Source organism: Sorex fumeus, unplaced genomic scaffold, assembly GCF_029834395.1.
Source record: "Sorex fumeus unplaced genomic scaffold, SorFum_2.1 ptg000072l, whole genome shotgun sequence".
Classification (NCBI taxonomy): Eukaryota; Metazoa; Chordata; class Mammalia; order Eulipotyphla; family Soricidae; genus Sorex; species Sorex fumeus.
Window position 1 is genome coordinate 50,720,260 of NW_026606129.1, and position 24,071 is coordinate 50,744,330.

Here is a 24,071-nt window from a genome sequence, read left to right on the forward strand (position 1 = left end):
CCCCAGTTCAATCCCTGGTAACCCATATGGTAGCCTGAGGCTGCTGGGAATAATCCCTACATACAGAGCAGGAGTTAGCCCTGTCAAGTTAGTCCTAAACCCCTCCACATAAAAAAAAAAACCAAACTACCCCAAACTGAATTTCTACTCTTACTACTAAAACCGCTTCTTCCACATTCTTCATCTCTCTTCATATCTACTATTTTCTCTGAGCCATACAGGTACAAGTATCATCCTTTTGTTCTATTGCAACAATCTTTTAACCAGTTGTTCAGCTTCTCCCTTTCTCCCTTTCAGCCTACTCTCCACATAGCTGCCAGAGATATCCTATTAATGTGGAAATCAAGGCTGGGGATGTGGCAAAGTGTTAGAATGCCTGCCTTGCACATGTGAAGTCCTGAGTTTGATTCCTGGCAGAGCAAAAGCCAACATGGAAATCAGGTCATGATATTACTCAGAGACTGGTGGTTTTCCATTTCCATAAAAAAATTAAAAATAGTATAGTGTGTAGCATGCTTGCCTTGTGCAAAGCTGACATGGGTTTGACCCCTGGCATCTCATATGGTCCCCTGAGCCTACCAGTAGTGATCCCTGAGTGCAGAGCCAGGAGTAAGTCCTAAGCATCACTGGGTAAGCCCCCCCCCCCAAAAAAAAAAGAAAAATTAAAGTAATTTCATCAGATTTTTCCTCTTGGTTTTTGAGCCACATCTGTTGGTGCTCAGGATCATTCCTGGCTTGGAGCTTCAAGATCATTCTGGGATTTAATCAGACCTTCTGCACACAAAGCATACACTCCAGTCTGTCGTGCTATCTCTCCAGTCCCTGAATTTAGGTTTTAAAATCAGGTTACCTTCCTAAATGGTCTAATAAAAGGTGCAACTGGTGGATAGAAACAGAATTTCAATAGACTCAAGCCTGGAAGCCTGGAAGCCTGGAAAAGCCATCTGAAGATTATCTGCAAGGAAATTTTGGAAGAGGGCTGTAAACTGAAAGCTGTACTACCCTGTTTTCCCTAATTAACCAGTACCTCTCAGCTCCTCTGTGACCATAAGCAGATTTTCTCTCTCTCTCTCTCTCTCTCTCTCTTTCTCTCTCTTACACACACACACACACACACACACACACACACACACACACTCCTATCTCTTTTTTGCTACACCCATCTATCCTCAAGGGTTACTCCTAGCTGTGCTCAGGGGGCAACATGGGATGCCAGGAATTGGGATCCGGGTCAGTCGCATACAAGACAAGCGACTAACTGCCTGTACTGTCACTCTGGTCCTTCATGTCCAAATTTATCCGGGAGCAAGAAAGGTCCTGGGGAAACTGGGTGGATTTTCCTTCACAATGATACAGAATCTTCAACAGAAACCTATCTGCCTGGCGTTCATGAGGTGTGGACGCCTAACTTGGAAAATCACAGAAGACATCAAAAATCCAAACTACCCGTTCTCTAATTCAATTGCTTCTCTTAATAGTTCATTCCACACTAAAGTCTCAGACGGGGAAGGGGGTGCGGGGTGTTTAGGTACTTGTGTGGGTCAAGCGAAAGCTCAATTCCATTTCACTCATACAAGAAAGCGAATGTATGTAAGCCAGGGCCGTCATTCACGCTCGTGGCCAGGAGAAAATACCCTCTGCTCTACTCCTAGACAGAGCCGGAAGAAGAGTGGCCCGGCTACCAGCGGCTGGACCACAAGCCCCAGCAGGCCCCGCGGACTGGAGCGGGGTGGGGTTGGGGTGGGTGGGGGTGGGGTGCGCGCCCTCCCATTGGACACCCTCTGGCCTCGCCCCCGCTGGCCACACTCCCGAGCCCTCCCTGCGCGGAGCACGGCGGGAGTGGAGTCGGCGAGAGCCGCCGCCGTACTTCATCTCCCGGCGGGCCGAGCGCTGAAGGCGGCGGCGCGGCGCCTTTGTGGAGGCAGCGGCTCGGCGCGGAGGAAGTTCCGGTTTCCGCGGCGCTGGGTCGGTGGCAGAGGCTGAGGATTAGGAGGCGCGGGCCGTGGAGGCCGCGCTGCCTCGGTAAGGGTATGGGGCGGTAGCGAGGGCGTGCCGGAGCCTTGCAGGGGAGAAGCCGGCCCCACCGAGCCGCCCCGGACGCCGCGGCCCCGCGCGGCTTGGAAGCTGCGGCTTGGGTGTCGCGGGGCGGCCGCGGCCTCGCACGGAGAGCGGGGGAGCCCAGTGCGGTGTGTGGAGGGAGGCGCCGCCCACGGCAGGAACGCCCCGGAACGGTCGCGGGCCCGGGGCGGGGCCCCGCGCAGCGGTAGAATTACTGGTCACCCCCCCCTCCAACCTCCCCAGCCCCCCCCCCCTCCGGGCTCGCTGGCTGCTTTTAGGGGCTGGCGCGTGGCTGCGGTCCGGTGGTCCCCGGCCCGGGAGCCTCCTCGGGCCGCCCTTCTTCCTTGCACCTTGTTCTTTGCAGGGACCTGAGCTTTCACCCCAGAGGGATTCTTGCCTGTGCCTGGCACGTAGCTGCGACCCGGACAGACACGAGTGGGCTCGGGAAGACCCGAGGGCGCGGGAACTCAGCGGGGCACGCGGGGCTGTAGAACCTGTGCAAGTGGGGGGTGGTCTGATGGGCCCCACGCCCGTTGGGCGAATGTGGGAGGAGAGGGATGTTTTTCCCGTGTTTACTCTTTGGATTCCGTTTGGGGGGGTGGGTGGGTGTGAGTGTGTGTGTCGCTTTAACTTAGGTTCAACTTCTAATTAAAAAGGAGCTTGTTTCGTAAATTGCATAAACTGTAAAGGGTAATTTTTTTTTTTTTTTTTGCATATTTCAGGTTTGCTTTGTGAAGGTCAGAGTTGCTGGATGTGAAGGAATTCAGTAGACTCTGATGCATCTGGTCACCTGGTTCATTTTCTGAACTCTGGATTGTGCCCTAGGTTTGTTAGTTTTCAACTTCCTGTTGAGTAATGCCAGCAATGTGAATGGTTTGATTATGTCAACTTCAGCCAACTTGAGAGGACTGTAGGGAAAGCTATTAAGAACTCCAGTAGGACTGGAAAGAGTTAAAGAAATAAAAGATGCAGAATTTGGTGAAACAATTTGGACCTGAGCCTAGCATTTGACTTCTAGATACCTAAGCCCTAAGTGTAGTGGATACATGTTAGCACTCTGTAGGATACTGTTACCAGACTTAAGCTTACTTGTTGCTTTTAGGGTCTAGGTTCTTGTGGTCCAGAGAATTGTCAAGGGAGAGGTTACTAAAAAAAGCTCTTCTGGTTTGGGAGTGTGTGTGTGTTGAGACCCTCGTGCTCTGTGCTTGAGCCACAGACTGGCTGCGTGCGTGCGTGCATGTGTGTGTGTGTGTGTGTCTCCCCCCATGTGTTTTGCCTCTGAGCCATATACCTGGCTCCTGTGACTCATATTCATGCAGTTTTGCGGAGAATACTCTTTTCCAGGGTTTATGATGTATAAACAGGTGTGTTGATTTGATTCAGCTCTGTGTTAAGATTAAAACTGTTGGAAAGTTATGAAAGTTTTGGTACTGTTTTTGGATGATAGCCACTCCCAGCGATGCCCAGGGTTCACTCCTGACTCCCTGTTATTATCACTCAGGGAACCATGTGCAGTGCTGGGATTCTAGACCAGGTGTGCTGAATGCAAGGCAATTGTGTTTTCCTCTATACTCTCTCCAGCCACACCTGATGGTGTTCAGGGCTTATTTCTGGCCTCACTCAGCTCAGGGATCACTCTTGGCAGACTTGGGGATTATATGGGATGCTGGGGATATAATATGGTCCGCCTGGTGCAAGGCAAGTGCCCTACCTGCAGTACTATTTCTCCAGCCACCAAACTGTGAAAAATTTTAAGGATCATACATAATTCTGGGGCTGGAGAGATAGGACAGTGGGTGGGTAGGGCATGTGGCCAATCCAGGTTTGATCCCTGGCATTCATTGGGTCCACTGAGCCATAAGTAACTCCTGAGCACTGCCTCTTCACCCCCCAAAAAAATCATACATAATTCTTTGGTGGATTCCTCTAGAAACATACCTAGCACTTGAAATTAATTTTTCTGCAAAATTTTCTCCCACGTGCTTTATATATTGAAGGGCATTTAGTGCCCTTTATTTATTTATTTTTTTTGTTTTGGGGCCACATCTGTCAGTGCTCAGGAGATACTCCTGGCTCTGCATTCAGGAATTGCTCTTGATGATGCATGGGGGACCATATGGGATACTGGGGAATGAACCTGGGTCGGCTGTGTGCAAGGCAAGTGCCCTATCCACTATATTCTCTCTCCGGCCCCTATTTAAAAAATTTTTTGGCGGGGTACACCCTGTGGTGCTTTTGGCTTTGTGTTCAGAGATAGCTCCTGATGGGAATCAGGATTGTACAGAGTACCAGGGTGAACCTAGGTTCGCTGCATGCAAGGCAAATGCCCCACTCACTGAACTCTGCGTCTGGTCCCATTTTTCAATTTAATTTTATTTTTGCTAAATTTAGAGGCGATATTATTTGAAAGCTATAGCACAGCGGGTAGGGTGTGTTTGCCTTGCATGCAGCCCACACAGCCGACCTGAGTTTGATTCCTCTGCCCCTCCCGGAGAGCCCGGCAAGCTACCGAGAGTATCTTGCCTGCACGGCAAAGCCTGGCAAGCTACTGATGTATTTGATATGCAAACACAGTTAACAACAAGTCTCATGATGCAGACATTACTGGACCCTCTCGAGCAAATTGATGAACAACGGGAGGACAGTGCTATTATTTGAAAGAATGAATGGAAGGAGAAAATAGTCTCGCAGAGAATTTCCTGAGTAGAATTCCCTGAGTGCCTTTTATAATCCTTCTATTGCACTATGGGGCTCAGTAAAGTGTAGGGTTCTTTAAGCTTTTTCACTTATGACCTATTTCTTGGGGTGGGGTAGGAGAGGTGACCCTTCCAAGTAGTGCTTAGAAGTCTCAGGATTCCCTCCTGGCAGTTTTTTGACTTGAGGATGCTCAGGCCCTGTCATGCTGGTTGTCATCCAGGCTACTCTGGAGGTGGTGGGTAGGGTGGGGAGAGGAGCCTCCAGGTCTTTAAGCCTGCTGTGTTCCCGGATCATGTAGTGCCAGAGATTGAACTGGGTCAGCCACATGCAAGGTTTGCACCTTGACCCATGTTCTGTCTTTCTGGTCCTTGTGAACTTTTTGCCCAAGAAATGGAATGCCTCAATTGGTTATGTATTTGAATAAGTTGGGATTGTTTTTGGTTTATTTTTGGGCCACATCCTGCAGTGCTCAGGAGCTACTTAGAATGTTGTCTGAAATTGCTCTTCTTGGACCATGTGTGCCAGAGATCAAACCTGGACTTCCCATATGTTCAGTCCCTTGACCTATTTCCCTTGCCCAGAATTAATTTTGGTACTTTCATGCATGCATTCAAAAACTTGACTGTGTGTATTTGTGTGAGTGTATTTGTGTTTTAAAGGAAGCTTTGACAGTTGTCAAATTTTTCAAGACCCCTACTTGAAACTGGTTAACTTTTTTTAAAAAATTTATTTATTTTGCTTTTTGGGTCACACCCAGCAATGCTCAGGGGTTACTCCTGGCTTTGCACTCAGGAATTACTCCTGGCGGTGCTTGGGGGACCATATGGGATGCTGGGGATCGAACCTGGGTTGGCCATCGCTCCGGCCCCGAAACTTCTTAACTTCTTATGGGGTCATGATGCACAGTTTAAGAATCTTGGACAAGACATAACAGGGTGGGTAGGAGCTCAGAATCTGATGTGGTTTGAGTTCCTGATTTCTCCACTCAGTGAAGTTGGACAAATTAGCTAACGTTAATCAGTTAACAATTTAAAGGTTTTTGTGAGACTTATGGAATATGTGTAAGTGTCTTGTATGCGGGAAGTGTTCACCAAATGGTTGAGACTATTATCAACTTTTTCTTTTAATAGCTTTGTTAAAATATGATTCACACTGTGTGATTCACCCTTTTAAGGTGTGTAATTCAGTGTATTTTTGTATATTACATTATAAATTTTTTCCCCTCACATTTAGTAATGCTCGGCTCTGTGCTTGGGGCTGGGGGGGGTGCTACTTGAGGTACCGTGCATTGCTGGGGACCTGAGGGTTGAACTGGCATTAACATAGTAAGTGCTTTAATCCCTGTGCTGTCTCTTGAACCCCTCAAATTAGGGGAGGATTGTGGGGGATTGAATTTAGTGACTTGGCAGCCTGTGCTCTGGCACTGAACTACTTCCCCATCCTCCACATTATTAAATTTGCACGGGAGGATTTTTGGCTACATGTGGTAGTGCTTAGGTTTACTCCCAGCCTAGTGCTTGGGGGACCACTCCATGCAGTGCTTAAGGGATCATGTTTTGCTGGAAATTGAACCAGGATTGGCTATGTGCAAAGCAAGCACTAAACCTTTGTACTATCTTTCTGGCTTCAAGGTTTAAAATTGTTATTAAAAATTTTTTTTTTTTCGGTTTTGTTTGGGTTTTTGTTTTTGGGTCACACACGGCAATGTTCATGTTACTCATGGTTCTGTGCTCAGGAATGGTTTCTGGTTATTCTTGGGGAACCTTATGGGATTCCAAGGATCAAACCCAGGTTGGCCTTGTGTAAGGCAAGCACCATACCTGCTGTGCTATCTCTCCGGCCCTATTTTTATTTATGTTTTGCTTTTGGGTATACACTTGGCAGTGGTCAGGGATTGCTCTTTGGTCAGGAATCATTCCTGGTGGTGCATGGGGGACCTTGTGGAATGTCTGGGATGGAATCTGTGTTGGCCATGGGCAAGGCAATCCCATTATCCACTATACTATTTCTGTGACCTCTCTGGCCCTAATTTTTAAAAATATTGTGGTAATATTGTTACATATATTGTAACAAATTGTGAGTTTTTGTGTTCTGTTGTTTATGGCCACACCTTGTTGTTTTTGGTGGTGATCAGGGGTCCTTAAGACTTACTTCCTGTGGTGATCTTGCAGATTGTGTGGTGGGGATTGAACTCAGGAATCCTATATGCAAAGCACCTGCTGTAGACCTTTTAGTGATGATCTTGGCCTCTCAAAATATGCTCTTAACTATTTTTTTTTTTTTTTTGCTTTTTGGGTCACACCGGGCAATGCACAGGGGTTACTCCTGGCTCTGCGCTTAGGAATTACCCCTGGCGGTGGGTGCTCAGGGGACCATATGGGATGCTGGGAATTGAACCCGGGTCGGCCGCGTGCAAGGCAAATGCCCTACCCGCTGTGCTATTGCTCTAGCCCCACTATTTTTAAATGTCGAATTCAGTGCGTTGAATCATATACATTATGATTCAAAAAACCATTACCACTGACTTTTTGGGGAAGTGCTCACACTTTACTTTCCTTGGGCAGTACTCCTAACTCATTGCTCAAGGGTCTTTCCCTATCTCTGCCTGGGGGGGATCATGTGGTGTTAAGAATTGAACCCAGAGCTTCATGCAAGGTGAGTGCTTTATCACTGAGGCACATTCCAGGCTCATCACTACCACTATTAATCAAGTAATGCTCCTTATTCTATCCTTCCCTGGTAGCTTCTAATTTACATTCTATTTTTATAAATTTGCCTATTCTAGGTAAGTGGAATTGTATAATTATTCTTTCATGTCTTTCTTTTTTTACTTAATAGTTAAAAGATTCATATTGTAGTATGCACTACTTATTCTGGGGTGGGAGGGGGAGATGTTGAGCCATACCTGGCACTGCTCAGCTATTACTCCTGCCTCTACTCAGGGATCACTCTTGGTGAAGCTCCAGGGGAACATATGGGACACTGGGGCTCAAACCCAGGCTGACTGTGTGCAAGGCAAGTGCCTTACCTGCTGTACTATCTCTTTGACCCCTCTTTTTAATGTTGTTTTTCATTTTTCTTTTGGTTTTTGAACCACCCTGGAGTGCTTGAGGGATCATGTACTGAGGATTGAATCTGGCCCTCCCTTATGCAAAGAATGTACTCAGCCCTTCGCTGCCCCTTTTATTTTCTTTTTTTAAATAAAAACAAAAAGTTGGATTGAAGAGATAGTACAGTGCAAAGAGCATTTTCCTTGCATGTGACTAACCTAGGCTTGATCCCTGGCACCACATATGATCCCCCAACTACTGCTAGGAGTGACCCTTGAGCACAGAGCAGGAGTAAGTGCTGTGCACATCTAGGTGTTGCCCAGAAATTAGAAAAACTTCACTGACATGTAATTGACATCTTCATTCCTTTTTAAGGATGAGTTGGGTGCATATGTCCTAACCTTTATAGTATTCCCTGCTCTTTATTTTGTGTGTGTTTGTATATGTTGTGCTGGGGATTGAACCTCACCCAGTCAAGTGCTTTACTACCAAACCATATCCCTGAACCTACATCTTTTTTTTTGGGGGGGGGAACAGGGGGAGTTGGGTTATACCCAGTGGTGCTGAGGGCTCCTGGTTCTATGCTCCAGGCTTGCACCTAGCAGTGCTCTGAAGACCATGTGGTTCTTGGGCTTGAACTAAGATTGGTCTTATGCAAGGCAAATGCCTTAACCCTTGTTTATCTCTCTAGCCCCCAGTAGCTAACTAGAAACAAATATTGAACTCGGGTGCGTTGTGCCATGTGCATGACAAGTGCTCTGCCTGATTGTTGTACTCTTTGCAGCCCCAGAATACTTATATAGCATTGTAGTAGTTTTTTAAAAAATTTATTTATTTATTTTTTTTGCTTTTTGATTTATACCCGGCGATGCACAGGGGTTGCTCCTGGCTCTGCACTCAGGAGTTACTCCTGGCGGTGCTCAGGGGACCATATGGGATGCTAGGAATCGAACCCGGGTCGGCCTCATGCAAGGCAAACACCCTACCCGCTGGGCTATCACTTCAGCTCCAGTTGTAGTTTTTGAAATGAGAGCTATATTCAAAGAGCTATATTCAATATTTCCAAAAGCTATATTCAGTGATTTCAAAAGTAAGTTTTGAAATAAGTGAGAGCTGTATTCTTCAGCTAATATTCAATATATACTTAGTAATGCTTGGTTATTCAAGAGTCCTTTGAAATTTCTTTTCTTTTTCTTGGAGATGCCAAGGGATTACTCTTGGCTCCCACTCAAGAATCACTCTTGGCGGTGCTTGGGGGACAATATAGAGTGCTGGGGATTGAATCTGTGTCTGCCATGTGCAAGACAAGTGCGTAACCTGCTGTACTGTCTCTCTAGCTATATCCTTTGAAATTTCATGTGAATTTTAGAATGAATTCAGAGTGCTTTGGAATCAGTTGATCTGATTTTGCCTATTGGTTGACTCTTCCTTATATTAGTTATTTTTTTTTTAGGGACAAGTATCAATTGAGTTTCAGTTTTATAATCTGTGAAGTTGGGATAGTTGCAGAACTTAACCTGGACATCTTGTGATGATTAGGGAACCCATGTGAAATACCTGTCAGAGTAAGTGCTCAGCTATGCTTGCATTTATCATTGTAGAACGTAATAATGGACCTATTCAGGAGATTATTTAATAAAGTATTTGAATGTCTCTCTACTGTGATATGTAATTTTTCTGAGATAAATTACCTGCGAATGCCAAATGTCAGTTTTTGGCATGTGTCTGGGCGTTGGCTTTACAGAGGACATCTACACAAGAAATGGATTATGCTGGTTAAATTGGGAATGGATGAGAATTATCTGCTGTTTCAGTTAACTTGGACTCCCACAACAATACCATAGACTGGTGGTTTAACCAGTACATATTTATTTCTCACAGTTCTAGATGCAGGGAAATTCAAGATTAAGGTACCAGCCAATGGTGAGAACCTCTTGGTTTGTATACTTGCCTTTCTTCCTGTGTTCTCACTCTCACCCTCTCCTTGTCTTTGTATCTCTTTCTCTCACTTACTGGCTTCTCCTCTTTCTTTTTTTTCAGTCTCTTTTTTCTCTTTCAGTTTTTGGACCACACCCAGCAGTGCTTAAGGGCTAGTCCTGGCTCTGTGCTCAGGGGTGACCCCTAGTGGTGTTGGGGGACCATATGTGGTGCTGGAAATTTGCAATGGATTGGATGGAAAACAAGTACCTTAACCCCTGTACCATCTCCCTAGTCCTGTCCTCTATTTTATCTCCTTTAATAAAGGCGCTAATGCCATGATATAATGTAATTACTGGAAATTAGAAGATTGAGATCAGGGCTTGAATTTATGAATGGGTGAGTGGTATATAAACATTTAAATTTGTATCACCCAGGGATGACATGTAGATTAAGAACAGTACTGGGAAATAAATAGTGGAGTCTTGGGAGATTCACAGTATTTGAATACTCACTCAGATAAACTTAGTGTTTATGTGTTTTGTATAAAAGACTGGAGTATGTTTTTATCTTTAGAAACTAAAAATCAATGAATCAGTGTGCTCAGTTCTGATAAAATAAAGGGAGTTGTGATGATTAAGATAAAGGTAATTTCTTAAAACTGCAGTCTAATGTGTGTGTATAATTTTACTTTTCATTTGTTCTTTTGTTTTGGGGCCTTACATAGTTGTGCTCCTGGCTTATTCCTGGCTCTTTGCCCAGAAATTACTTATGGCAGGGCTCAAGGGACTATATGGGGTGCTGGGATTAAACCCAGGTTAGCTGTATGCAAAGCAAGCACCCTATCTCTTGTACTGTCTCAGGCCTCTTCCTTATTCTTTAGTTTTGGGGCCACATCCTATGGTGTCCAGGTGCATTGCTGTGGGTGACTCTGAGGAATCTTCAGTGCTGGTGATTGAATCTGGGCTTCACTCATGCAAAGCATGCATTGGAGCTGACCCTTTGAATTCTTCTCTGCTGTCTCTCTCTCTCTCTCTCTCTCTCTCTCTCTCTCTCTCGCTCGCTCCCTCTCCCTCTCCCTCTCTCTCTCCCTCTCCCTCTCTCTCCTCTCTCTCCTCTCTCTTTTCTGTCGTCTCTCAAAATTTGGGCCAGAGAGGTAATACTGTGGGAAGGTGTTTATGCTTGACTTGCATTTGGATAACTTGTGTTCAATACCTGGCACCATATAAAGTTCCATGAGCACTATGAGAAGTTATCCCTGAGCATTTCTGGGTATGACTCCCCCCATCCCCCAGAAAAAAATGATGGGGCCTGGGGAGATGGTTCAAAGGGCTGGGGTTCATGTTTTGTATGCAGGAGCCATGGCAATGCCTAACACTGAGAATGCCCTCCCCCCCCTCCCCCCCCAGCACTGTCCAGTAGAGCTGGGAATAGCCTCTAAGCATCCTGGTTGTGTCTAGAATTCCTCATCCCACCCCGTTTTTTTTCCCCCAAAAAGGAATGGATCTGCACTCCTGAGACATTCAGGACTCAGCGGGTCAGAGGACTTGCTTTGCATGCAGGGGTCTTGGGTTCTATCTCCAGCACTACATCTTTGGTCCCTTGAGCCAGTTTGGAACCAAAAAAAAGCAAAAAGATCCCAAAATGGGTCTGTTCTGTCATGAATTGGGATTATAGTTCTGTGGGAGGAGAACATAGTTTGCTTATTCTAGGACCTGAGGTTTTGTTGTTTGAATCCTGGAGGTATTCAGGGAGCCATCTAGGATACCTGGGGTTGAACCTGGATCAGCTACCATAACCGCTGTACTATTGCTCCAACCCTCAGGGATTTAAATTTGAACCCTGCACCTCATAGTCAACAGTGTTGCCCTGGTGACCCCTGAGCATTCATCGCTGGACCTAAGGATTGAGTTCTCTGACCCAGTGAGCTCCACCTACACTGCTTGGGAGGTCTCATGGCCCCCCAAAAAGGAATTCACCGGCTCCTAAGTGTAATAACTAAAACGATTCATGCATTAGATATATCATTAATTTCTTAGATATGGCACCAAAGACAGTCCACAAAAGAAAAATAGGCAATTTGGACTTGATACAAATTTTTTGTGCATCAAAGAACAGTATTAACAGTATGAAAAGGAAACCCTGGGGGCCTGGGCAATGGTACAGCAACAGGTAAGGCACTTGCTGTGCATGCATCCAACCCAGTCCCAGGCATCGCGTTTGGTCCCTAGGGCACTGTCAGGAGTAATTTCTGAGTGCAGAGCCATGAGTATTGCCTGAGCATTGCCAGGTTTAGACTCAAACCCCAAAATAGCAACCCACAGAATAGGGGAAATTAGTTTTCTTTTTTTTCTTTCTTTTTATCTTTTTTTGGTACCTGGTGGTGCTAAGGGGATCATATGGGATGCCGGGGATCAAACCTGGGTTGACTGCATGTAAGACTCTGCCATCTTTACTATTGCTCTGTCCTGAGAAAATATTTTGAAAAGATAATCTAATAAAGAATTAATGTTTGGAGTATATGGAAAACTACTAAACTGTTGGTGGGGAGGAGATCGTTCAAGGACTGGAGGGCATGCTTGGCATGTGGGAGACCCAGACTGGATCCCTTTACTACCTTGTGACTGCTGAGAGTGACAGCCCCCCTAAACTGAGTATAGTGTGGCCCAAAACCGTAAAGAAAAAAATGTTAAAATGACGTGTGATCGCCACAACTAAGAACTGGACCATTGGTCATAGAAACAGCTGTGGGAGGGAAGGAGTTAAACCAGTTTTAGTAAGAGTCATAATAAGATATGTAAGTAAATGACCAGCATTCACATGAAATGATATTCAAGATAATGATGAGGGAAATGTAAACCAAACCACAGTGATGTGCCATGACTATTAAAAATAGAAGCAAAAGTAAATGTTGGTGAGAATATGGAGAAATTGGAAATTGCCATCTACTGGGATTACCATAATAAAGCATCATAGATTAATGAGTTAAGCCACAGAAATAAATTTTCTCAGCCTGGGGACTGAGGGCCACAGCCAGGTCACCAGTACTGTTACTGTTTGGTGAGCCCATCGTGGCTACCTTTGGCCAAGTCCTTACATGGCCTTTTCTCTGCATGCAGTCCTGGTGTCTGCTTCTGTCAGTCCTGTTAGATCTGGGCTACCACCTTTTCATTAACCTTATTTACCTCCTTCTAGGCACTGTCTCTAAATATTGGGAGTTATTGAGGGCTCTGCCTTCAGCATAGGAATTGGGTTTGGGGTGGGTACAATTTCATCCTAAACAGATACATATTTTTTTGCTAGAAATGTAAAATGCAGTTGTTGATAACAGTGGGGTCTGGAGAAATAGTACTGGAGGTAAGGTACTTGCCTTGCATGCAGCTAACTCAAGCACTGTATCAGGCCCAATGAGCACTGAAAGGAGTGATTTCTGAGCACAAGCTATGAGTAAGCCTGAGCACTGCCAGTGTACTTAAAAAAAAAGAGAGAGAAAAAGATATTGTCTTAAAAAATTGAAGATAGAGGGACTGCAGAGATAGTTCAGTAGGCTGAGTGCATTTTAAGTTTAAGGTTTAAGTTGCAGGTTTAAGTCCCTGATGCCACATGGTCCCCGAGCACTGTATGGTGTAACATTCTGACACAGAGTCTGGAATAGCCCCCAGGCCCTGCTGATGTGAACCCCAAACAAATAAAAAATGTTTGTTTTTCTTGTTTATTTGTTAGACACTTAGCAAAAGGGCTAGAGAGATGGTACAGGGGTTAAATCTCTTGCCTTGCTTGCTGCCAACCCTGGTTTGATCCTTTGCACTGCACTTGGTCCCCAGATTACCTCCAGGAGTGATCCCTGAAAGAAGTGAGTACTGCTGGGTGTGACCAACGCTCCCACTTCCCCCCCAACATAAAATCGATTGACAGCAGAGATTTGATATGTGTACATATATACATAGTGTCATGTGTTACCAGGACTCAGCCGTGGGGCTCTTGTATGCAAAATATGAATTCTGGTCCTTTGATCCATTTTCCTCTGCTCAGGACATGAGATACTTGTACATCCATGTTCTTTGTAGCTTTATTTACCGTGGCCAAAGGATGAACAAACTTAAGTCAGAGGATGAATTACTTAATGAAATAGGACAGATCCTTCAGTATGGATCAATCCCAAAGAAACTTTACAGAGCAAAATAAGCTACTTAGGTAGTAAAATTTCTCATGATTTCGCTAGTTATTATGAGATACTTAAAGTAGAGTCAGGGATAAAAAGTAGAGTAGTGCTTGCCAAGGGCTGGGTTAAGAACAAAATGGGAATTACTGTTTAATGGATACTGAATTTAGTTTTGCAGGATGAAAGTTCTGTGGGGTAGATGGGGATGATGCTAGCTTAATAATGTTAATATGATTAAATGCTGAATTTGACACTTAAAAGTGATGGGACCAAAGACTGTTCAAAGGGCTGAGTGCATGGTTTGCACGTCAGAGACCCTGGTTGAATCCCTGCCTCAGATTACATGGTCCTTTGAGCTCTGCCATGAGTGACCTGAACAGGAATGGTGCCTGAGCACTTGTTGTGGCCCAAAACTTCTCCAGCCTCCCCCCCCCCCCCCCCAAATTAAAATGGCCATTTTTACTGCGCCAAAGAATTAGCACATGCTTTGAATCTAGGAGACTGGTGTTTGATACCCACCATTACACTGTCCTCTGAATAGCCCTTGAATTCTCATAGTGTGGCCCCCAAAATAAAAATTCCACAAACTTAACTTTGGGTCATATTTGGCAGTGCTTGGGTCTGACTTCTGGCTTTGTGCTCAGAGGTCTCAGAGGTCCATATGGGATGCCGGAAATTGAACTCAGGTTAGTTGAGTGCAAGGCCAGCACTGTACCCATGTACTGTCTTCTAGCCCCAGACCTTTATCATTATGTTTTTTGTGTGTGTGTACGTCTATATCACAATTTTAGAAAGTGACATGTAAAAAGGGGCGGCTGAAAAAAGAGCTCAATGGGCTGAGTGTGTCCTTTGCATGCAGGAGGCCTGAGTTCGATTTGTTTTATCACATTGATCCTCTGAACACCACTCGGGAGTGACCCCCAAGCACACAGTGCTGCAAATGGCCTCTGAGGACTGCCTGGTATGAGCCTCCCAACCCTCCCCCCCCCAAAAAAAAAGAGAAAATGACATGAGGTGCATATTTTGCATGCCCTATACTGCATGATCCCCTGAACATTCAGCAGAGAGTAGCCCTTGAGCACTGCAATGTGTGGCTCAACAACAGCAAAATACCAGACAGGAATGGGGTGCAGAGAATGGTTCATTTTTTCACCTCCCTTTTCTTATTGCCCCTTTTCCAACTTTAACCAAAAAGGCACCTCTTCATTTTAAATCTAATCCGAGTATCCTGTCCCAGAGAGGAAAAGCCTTTAGAGCACCAAACGTTGTCTCATCTTCTATCGAAGGATATTTGGATTGTATCCATTTTTAACTATTACTAATAAAGGTGTCATGAAACATTTTTTGTACAGTCTTGTTTTTATTTATCTTAGATATATAAAAGTGTAATTGATGGGTCATAGGAAAGCATTTGCTAGACCAGTTTTTGAAGAGAAGTTTGATTGCTGGAAATACTTGTATATTTGACTTGGTGGGTTTCTAATTTTTTAAATGATTTTCTTTGGGGGGTCACATCTGGTGGTGCTCAGGTCACTCCTTGTGGTGCTTGGGGGACCATGTAGTGTCAGAGATTAAACCAGGGCTTCTTGAATGCAAAGCATGTGCTCCAGCCCATTGACCTATCTCTGACCCATGAAGCTTTTAACAGTTGTGGCTATGTAGTGATACATATATCACTATATGTGTGCGTGTGTGTATATATATACATATATACACACACATATATATACACATATATATATGTATGTGCTCGAGCGGGCCCAGTAACGTCTCCATTGGAGACTTTGTTGTTACTGTGTCTGGCATATCGAATACTCTCGGTAACTTGCCGGGTATATGCGTGTGTGTGTATGTATCATTGTGGTTTTAATCTGTTTTCCTCCTGACTAATATTGAACATTTCTCAGATATGTGTTGTAAATATACACTTCCTTTTATATTTGCTTATAAAGTTTCTCAGGGTAATTTCCCCACAGCTTCTTGGGGCCCCTGGGGTCATTCCTGACCACTATTCAACCCAGCAGTGCTCAGGGGTACAAGAGCTACCCTCAATTATGCCTGACTCCAGCCCTTTGAGCTCTTTCCCTGGCTTTGTGTTTTTTCTTTTATCCCCCGTCTCTGTAGACCACACCTGGCCGTGCTTGGGGAATTAAGTGAGGTACAAGATTGAAAGTGTGGTTCAAAAAAAAAAAGTGTGGTTCTTTTGAGATACACTTTTTAAAAGTGATTAGGCAGAGACTGGGGAAATGACTCAAATGGCTAGAGCTCCTGCTTTGCATGAAGGAGGCCCATTCTCACACCTGGCTGGAGCCCTAAGGGCCATCTGGTGTGGTGCTCCCCCTCACTCCTGCCCCCTTAAGGAAGTGTCTTTTGAGACTAGGGATGTGGCTCAGTCCTAGAGGTCATTGCCTTAGCTATGAAGCCTAGGATTCATTCCCTGGGACCACAAATAACTAAGTGTCCTTGGTTGTACAGGTCTTGAAGGGGATTTTTTTTTGGGGGGGGGGGCCACACCCGGTTTTGCTTAGGTTTTACTCCTTGCTCTGTACTCAGCGATCACTCCTGGTATGGTTTCTGGGACCATAATGAGATACTGGGCTTTGAACCTGGCTCGGCCAAGTGCAAAGCAAGCACCCGATCCACTGTACTTTTGCCTCGGCCCCAGTCTGATTCATTTTTACTTATCTTTTGACTTTGGTGTGATGATAGGCAAGCAATATTTGATTTGTCATCCTTGATGTTATTGCCATCAACTGGGAATCAAGGTATGACTGTAGAGAGAAACCCTTAAAACTTGTTACCACATCTTGGGAAAATAGGCATATAGATTTTCTACTGTAGATTTGAAGAAAGGACTGTTTGGAATGTTACTTAAAAACTAATTTTTTTTTTTTTGTGAGGCCAAAGAGAATACAGCGGTTATGGTACTTACCTTGCATGCAGCTGACCTAGGTTTGATTGGGTCCCCCCAACCCCTCTATGAGCAGTTCCTGAGCTCAGAGAGCCAGAAGTTAGCTTGAGCACAGCTGGGTATGCTCCGCCTCTCAAAAAACACAGAAGCAATGAATTTTTGTAGGGGCAAGGGTGCTACCAGTAGCCACTAATTTCACCTCCAATAGTATTAAAGTTGCTACAGAGTAGCTAGAGAGAGAGTAGAGGTTAAAACATTTGCCTTGTATGTTTTTTCCTTGGTATCACACATGGTTCCCTGGCACTGCAGGATGTGACCTAGAAACCACCCTCCAACACCCCCCCCAATAAAAAACCTCCATAAGTTGTTACTGTTTAGAAACTTGTAGTTAAATTTTAATTATAAGATAAAGTTTGGGTAGATCCCCAAATCAACCCTTGTTTGTTAGTGTCCCCTTGGTGCTCTTTGCTGACTATCCTGAATCCCTAAACGTTTACTTTGGAAAAAATTAGAGTATATAAAACATGATTAAACTACTGCCATATCACCACTAAAATGATTAACATTCCTGGTTCTGCTTTTTTGGTTTTGAAATTAAACTGAGACTTTAAAAGGGATTGCCCTGGGTATTGGTTTCATGTTGCTACAGGTTCAGTTTTTTTTTTTTGGGGGGGGGGGTTCACATCTGGAGATATTCAGAGGCTATTCAGGGTATATGTGTGTTGCTCAAGCATAGCCAGGTGTGTTCCCTGGGCTCAAATGCTTTTGGAGATTGAACACAGGCTCCCTGCAGCAGAATCTGTGCTCCAGCTGGTTGAGCTAGCTCAAGGAAAACATTTTACAAAAATATTATTATTAATCAAGAATAAAAGCTAGAGGAGACTTGTAAGTAATCATATGCCATCCAGGTTGTATGACCGAAGCCATAAACAGCTTTGTAACTGTGTAAAAAAAAAAAATAGTGAAAAAAAATTCCATCCAAGTTTCAACCATAAAGGGTGCTGATCTGTGTTTGTAACTCATGAATAATCTTAGTTCTGGGCGAGTGTGAAAGCAGAGCAGAAACTTAAAAGGAATCAATAAAACAGTATCATCAGGAGAGTAGGCTGGAGCTTAATGTGATGTTTGCCATCCCTCAGGCCCAGCTTACCCCTGTTTACTACTGTCTAAACAGTGCTTTCTATTTCAACCTTTAAAACACTCCTTTGACTCTCCCCCACCCCCAGCAAAGAATCATTGTATTTTACAAGGGTTTCTATTTTCTCTTATTTGTACTTGCTTAGTCTTCACTTACTCATCTTTTTTTTTTTTTCTCAATTGATTTCTTTATTGCTTCTACTAAGATCTGCACTACTTGTAGCTTCCTCTTCATCTTCAGCATTCACCTAAGGGTTCTTCTGCTTCATTGCTTGTTATTATCTGGGGGTTGGGGTAGATCCAAGCAGCTGAGGTGGCAGTTCCTCTCTAGCTCACACTTGAGTTTTCTTTCTTTTTTTCTAAAAACAAACTCTGCAGTTTTTCTTTTGTTAAGCTTTTGGGTCATATCTGGCAGTGCTCGGAGTGTACTCCTGGCTCTGCACTTAGGAATTACTCCTTGCAGTGCTCCGGAGACCATGGCATGCCAGGGATCGAGTCCAGTTGGCTACATGCAAAGCAGGTACCCTACCTGCTGTACTATCTTTCTGGCCAATCTTTATAATTTTGTTACAGAAAACTTCCCAGTGATTACTTTGCACCAGTATGTTCTGGCATATATTTGATGATATCAAATCACTTGGAACTTAAAAATTAAATATCTGGTAATCCTCAGCACTGGTGATCAGCAAAAGTTCTACAGTCAGGGGCTGGAGTGATGGTACAGCAGTTGGGGTACTTGCCTTGCATGTGGCCAACCTGGTTTGATCCCTGGCACCCTATATGCCCCCCCCCAACCCAGCCTGGAGTGATCTCTGCTGAGCACAGAGCCAGGAGTAAGCCCTGAACACAGCTGGGTGTCATCCAAAAAACCCAAATTATTTATTATTCTATTTCACCCTTCCCTCATTGTTGTGAAGAACAGAGGTCTTGTTATTTTGTGATGACCTTGGGGGTGAGGAGTAGGAGTAGCACCCTTAAGCTGGCTGTTGGCTAACACGTTATTAGCTGTGGTGCTCTCTGAAGGTCACCCAAGAGCTTGCAGTGCTCACACATTTAGCCATGGTCCTCATTCATATTTGGTTAGTTGTGGGGCTTGCATGGACATAGTTCCCATGACTTTACACTCTTGAGTTGAGGCACATGAGTTAGGCTTGCTTGTGCTTACTGGCATTGCTTAGTGCTTGCACACAAGCTCATCAACATTCACAGTTCCTGGCCATGGTGCTCGCACAATTTTGTTTTTATTGTGGTGTTTGCTGAGTGTTACACCCCTTTTTTGTGGCACTCCCTGTACCTGGCTGTGTGGTCAAGTAGCTTGTGTCACCAGGAGTCACAGCCAGCAGAGCTACCAGGATTGCACTTGATATGTAGGACATGGGAAATTTGAATTTGTGGCCATATGTGTGGGTGGCAGGACTTCTTAGCCACTCCAGGTCATCATGCTTACATTTCACTGCCAGATACAGTTATTTGTGGAACTTTATTAATTGCTTTTTGGGTCACACCTGGCAATGCTGAGGGTTTGTTCCTGGCTTTGCTCTCAGCGATCACTCCTGGAAGGGTTAAGGGGGACCATATGAGGGGTCAGGGAACCAATCTGGGTCAGGTGCATGCAAGGCAAGTACCTGACCCATTGCACCACCTCTCCGGCCCTGAAATTGATATTTTAGTGCCACTTAGTGGGTGACTTGTCATATACTCCTTTAGATTACAACTTTTCCCCTTCCCTTCACTTTGTTGTGGTTGCAGTGTCTAGAGGTTGCATTTTTTGGGCTGCTTGCACTCTTTTTTGTTTTGAAGTTTTGCCCAGTGATGCTCAGGGGTTACTCCTGGCTCTGCACAGGAATTACTCCTGAAGGTGTTTGGGGGACCATATGTGATGCTAGGGATTGAACCCAAGTTGGCCTCATGAAAAGCAAGCACCTTACCCTCTGTATTTTCACTCCAGTTCCTGCTTGCATTCTGTGGTACCTGCACACACTTAGTTTTGGTGAGCTGCGACTTGCAGACTAGTGGCAGTGTAGTGGATTGAACTCACGGCCTCATATGTGCTAGTGGCACATACTCTTTCACTGAGCTCTAGCCCTGGGTGCCCAAGAAAAATTCTTGAGATTTTTCTTTCTCTGACTATCCATCGGGGTTTCATTGAGCAGTAGGGGCAGTTGGTTCATGTCTTCTTGCCAGTTCTGTTTATCAGATATAGCCTTGGCAGCAATTCAGAGGTGTCCTCTCCCCCCCACCCCCCATTTAAAGTTTGAGAATGATTGAGCTGGGAAAGTGGCTCAGTGCCAGAGCACATGCCTTGCATGTGTGTACCCAGAGTTCAGTGATCTCAGCATTGGAATATATAAGTAGAAAATAGTTTTGAGGTCTTTCAACCCCAAGAACCTATACCTGGTTAAACTGTGTGATTGTAGCAACTATAGGTATTCTGAGGAGTACCACTATAAACCCACTGTAGATAGGTTGGAAATCTTTTTCTTATTCATACTAGCAATGTATGAGGGTTCTAATTTCTTTGTATTCTGGCCAGTTTATCTTATTATGGAGTGACATTCAGTGTTGCTTAGGGACTACCTGATTTGTATTCCCAGATTGACCCCTGGCCTTGCTCGGGGAACAATATGCTGTACCAGGGATCGAACTGGAGTTGGCAGGCACCTTAACCTCTGTTCTCTCATCAGTTAGTTACATCAGTTTTTGAGAGTTGTATTATGAAGAGTACTGCACTCTCTTCTTTTGTATATATATCACTTCACACTGAGTGCTTCAGAATAAATTCTTATAAGAGAAAATGAAAAGTCAAGGGTAATGTGCATTTTAAAATTTAGAGAAATTTTTGGGGCTGGAGAGATAGTTCAGTGGGTAGCATGTGTCTTGCACGTGGCCAACTCAGGTTTGGGTTCAATCTCCAGCAAACTGAGTACTGCCGGGAGTGATCCCTGAGTGCAGAGCCAGAAGTAACCCCTAAGCATCACCAGGTTTGGCCCCAAAATGAAAAAAGACAATTTTAGTTTTCCTTGTTACTCATTTCTAGCTTCATCTTCTTGGTTAAAGTGCTTTGTGTGGTATCTTTATTTCTTTCATAATTACCTTCTACGGTATTTTTTTGGGGGGGGACCCACACACAGCAGTGCTGGGGGCTACTCTTGGGTATGTACTCAGGGGTTGCTCTTGATGGGGGGCCATATTGATTTTTTTAATTTGTTTTGGGGCCACATCGGGCTATATTCAGGCTAATTCCTGGCTCTTTGCTCAGGGATCATTCCTGGTGGGGCTCGGGGGAACTATATGGGATGCTGGAAATTGAACTCAGGCATCAACTCAGGTTAGCCACATGCAAGGCAAGTGCCCTGCTTGCTGTAGTATCCCTCAGGGCTTGTACCAAGATTAGAATCCAGGCCTCCTGCATGTGGCTGACTCAGGTTTGGGTTCAATCCCCAGCATCCCTGATTACCAGGAGTGATCCCTTTTTCATATGTGCTCAGTTGTAATGGGGCTGTAATGAAAGCTCAGTCAGTTGGAACACAGGCCTTGCATGCAGGAGGTCCAATTTTAGTTCTTGGCACTGCATATTTCCCCATTACCACTGGGAATGACGCCTGAGTATAGGACAAGCCCTGGGTGCTGCCTGTTTTGTCTCTTCCCACCTCAAATGAAAGTATTAATCTTGGGGAGCTAACTCAGAAGCTCATTCCCTGCATGGTGCTTATTCTAACTCTGACCACTGCCACCTCATTTCTGCTGGTGTGTCCGTGGTAACTCCTAAGCACTGCCAGAGTTGCTCTGGCTGGTCATGCTGGCCGTTAGCAGTGCTGCTTCGCTAGGTCCTAACAAGGGGCCAAATGTTTCTGAGAGTTGCCTTCAGGTCCCCTGAGCACTGCTTGGGGAACCCAAATTAAAAAATAAATTGGAGGCTGGAGAGATAATATAGGAGCTACGGCACTACATTGCATGTGGCTGTATCAGATGTGATTCTGGTTTGGATCCCTGGCACTGCCTGTGGTCCATGAGCACTGCTGGGGTCTGAGCACAGAGCCAGGAACAGTCTCTGAGCACTGCCAGTTGTAATCCAGAAACCCTTCCCCAAATTAAAAAAAAAAAAGTTTTCTTGTTACCAGTTAGTATGTGTTTAAAAGTTATTTTATTTTTTGTTTTTTGGGCCACTCCCAGTGGTCCTCAGGGCTTACTCCTGACTCTGCACTCAGCAGTCACTCCTGGCAGTGCTCAGGAAACCATATGGGGTGCTGGGGATTGAACTGGGGGGTCAGCCGCATGCAAGGCACATGCCCTGCCCACTGTACTATCACTCCAGCCCCCAAAATTAATTTTTAATCTACACCTGCTGATATGATGATCCCTGATAAGCTGGGCAAGAGGAAATTCATTTAGCCTTTACTTCATGTTCTAATGTAGCTATTGTTATTTTTATACAGATATCAAAACCAGGCTTTGATAGCAAAGGGATCTACTATCGGAGCCCTCTTGACTAAGAGAAATGTGGGGGGATTCTCGGACTGCTAACAGAGCCGGACCTTATCGGTAAGTCTTGAAAGTTTGTGTATTGAAATTGCCTACATATTTAATATAATGACTTAGTTTAATACTCTGAAGGATAGTTTTTATTTATATGGAAATGGTTGTAATAAAAAAAAAAACACTGAGGGTAGATAGTACAGAAGTTAAGGTGCTTGTTTTGCAATGCAGCTGACACTAGTTCAATTCCTAGCAGCTACAGATAGTCCCCTGAACGCTACCAGGGGTCACTTTTGAGCAGAGAGCCAGCAGCTGCCTCTAAGCACTACCAGGTATGGACCCAAAAGCAAAACAAAACAAAACAAAACTGGAAGATAAACATTTTGCTAGTTGATTGTGAGACAGTATCAACATATCAGATGTTTTGTGGTTTAATTTTTACGTATGTGTATATTTTGGTGGGATGGGGGGTGGGTTTGGACTGTACCTGGCAGTGCTCAGGACCACCATGCACTGAGTGACTCCTGGCAGTGCTCAGGGGTGCATGAACAAGTGCAGGATCCAACCAGGCTCAAATGCATGCAGAGCAAATACCTAACCTCCTATACTCTTTTTCTCAGCCCTATTCTTTTTGTTCGTTTTGTTTGTTGAGCCACACCTGGCCATGCTCCGGGCTTACTGCCTGGTTTTGTACTTAGGAATTACTTGGGATGCTATAATGGTCGCCAGGGATTGAATCTCGGTTGGCTAAGTGCAAGGCAAATACCCTACCGGCTGTACTATCTCTCTTGCCTTCAATATATTTATTTTATTTTTGACTCTGCCCCACAGTTTATGATCTGCTCCTAGCAGAAATAGTTATTATGCTTCGTGTCACTTTTGGTGGTGCTTTAGGAACCATGTGGTGCTGGTGATGGCATTTATGATTATCTCATGGAAAGCATATGCTCTGTCCATTTATTTATTTGTTTATTTGGTGGGGGAGGATTTGGGCTGTGCTCGGGGCTTTTTCCTGGCTCTGAGCTCAGGGATCACTCCTGGTGGGTCTTGTGAGACCATATGGGTTGCCAGGGATCCAACCGAGGTCAACCACATGTAAGGCAGGCTCCTTACCTGCTGTATTATCATTCCAGTTCTTTCAACTGTCTCTTTGAACCTACCATTTTTTTCATTTTCACGTTTTTCCCTTTAATATTTATTTTGGGGCCACATTTGTCAGTAGTTGGGCTATGCCCCTCTCTCTGGCTTGGGGAATCTCTTCACTGCTTTGCGGACAGTGCAGTGCCAGGGATCTATCATGAACTTCCCATATACAAAGTATGTGCTCAGCCCATTGATCCGTCTCTCTGCTACTCCCCCCCCAACATTTTTTTAAACATTAAAAAGCATTTCCCAATCTTTTTTGTTTTTATTTGAGCCACATCAGACATTGCTTAGGGCTTACTCCAGGCTCTGCACTAAGGAATCACTCCTGGTGAGCTCAGGGGACCATATGGAGTGCTGGGATTGAACCCGGGTCAGCTGCGTGCAAGGCAAGAGCTCTTCACTGTACTATCGCTCCAGCCCACTATCCCCCATTTTAACTTATATTTATTGTCTCTTTTAGCAAAGTATTTTATACCTGCTGATAAGGAAAGATAGCAGAAACATAAACATTTACAAA

The 24,071-nt window shown here is 44.7% G+C and overlaps 1 protein-coding gene across 4 annotated transcripts in view; it reads left to right on the forward strand.

Moving 5' to 3' along the window:
- The first annotated feature begins 1,841 nt into the window (after positions 1–1,841).
- RBM6 (RNA binding motif protein 6) overlaps positions 1,842–24,071 on the forward strand; it is a 122,583-nt gene continuing 100,353 nt past the window's right edge. Inside the window, exons 1-3 of one of the 4 annotated variants that reach the window (XM_056129737.1) lie at positions 1,844–2,022; positions 2,781–2,883; positions 22,369–22,474. In XM_056129737.1, coding sequence (XP_055985712.1) covers positions 22,431–22,474 — 44 coding nt within the window. In that variant the 5' untranslated portion in view covers positions 1,844–2,022; positions 2,781–2,883; positions 22,369–22,430. Of the gene's footprint in view, positions 2,023–2,780; positions 2,884–22,368; positions 22,475–24,071 lie in introns of those variants that run through there. The other 3 variants (XM_056129738.1, XM_056129736.1, XM_056129740.1) reach the window with 3 other exon arrangements.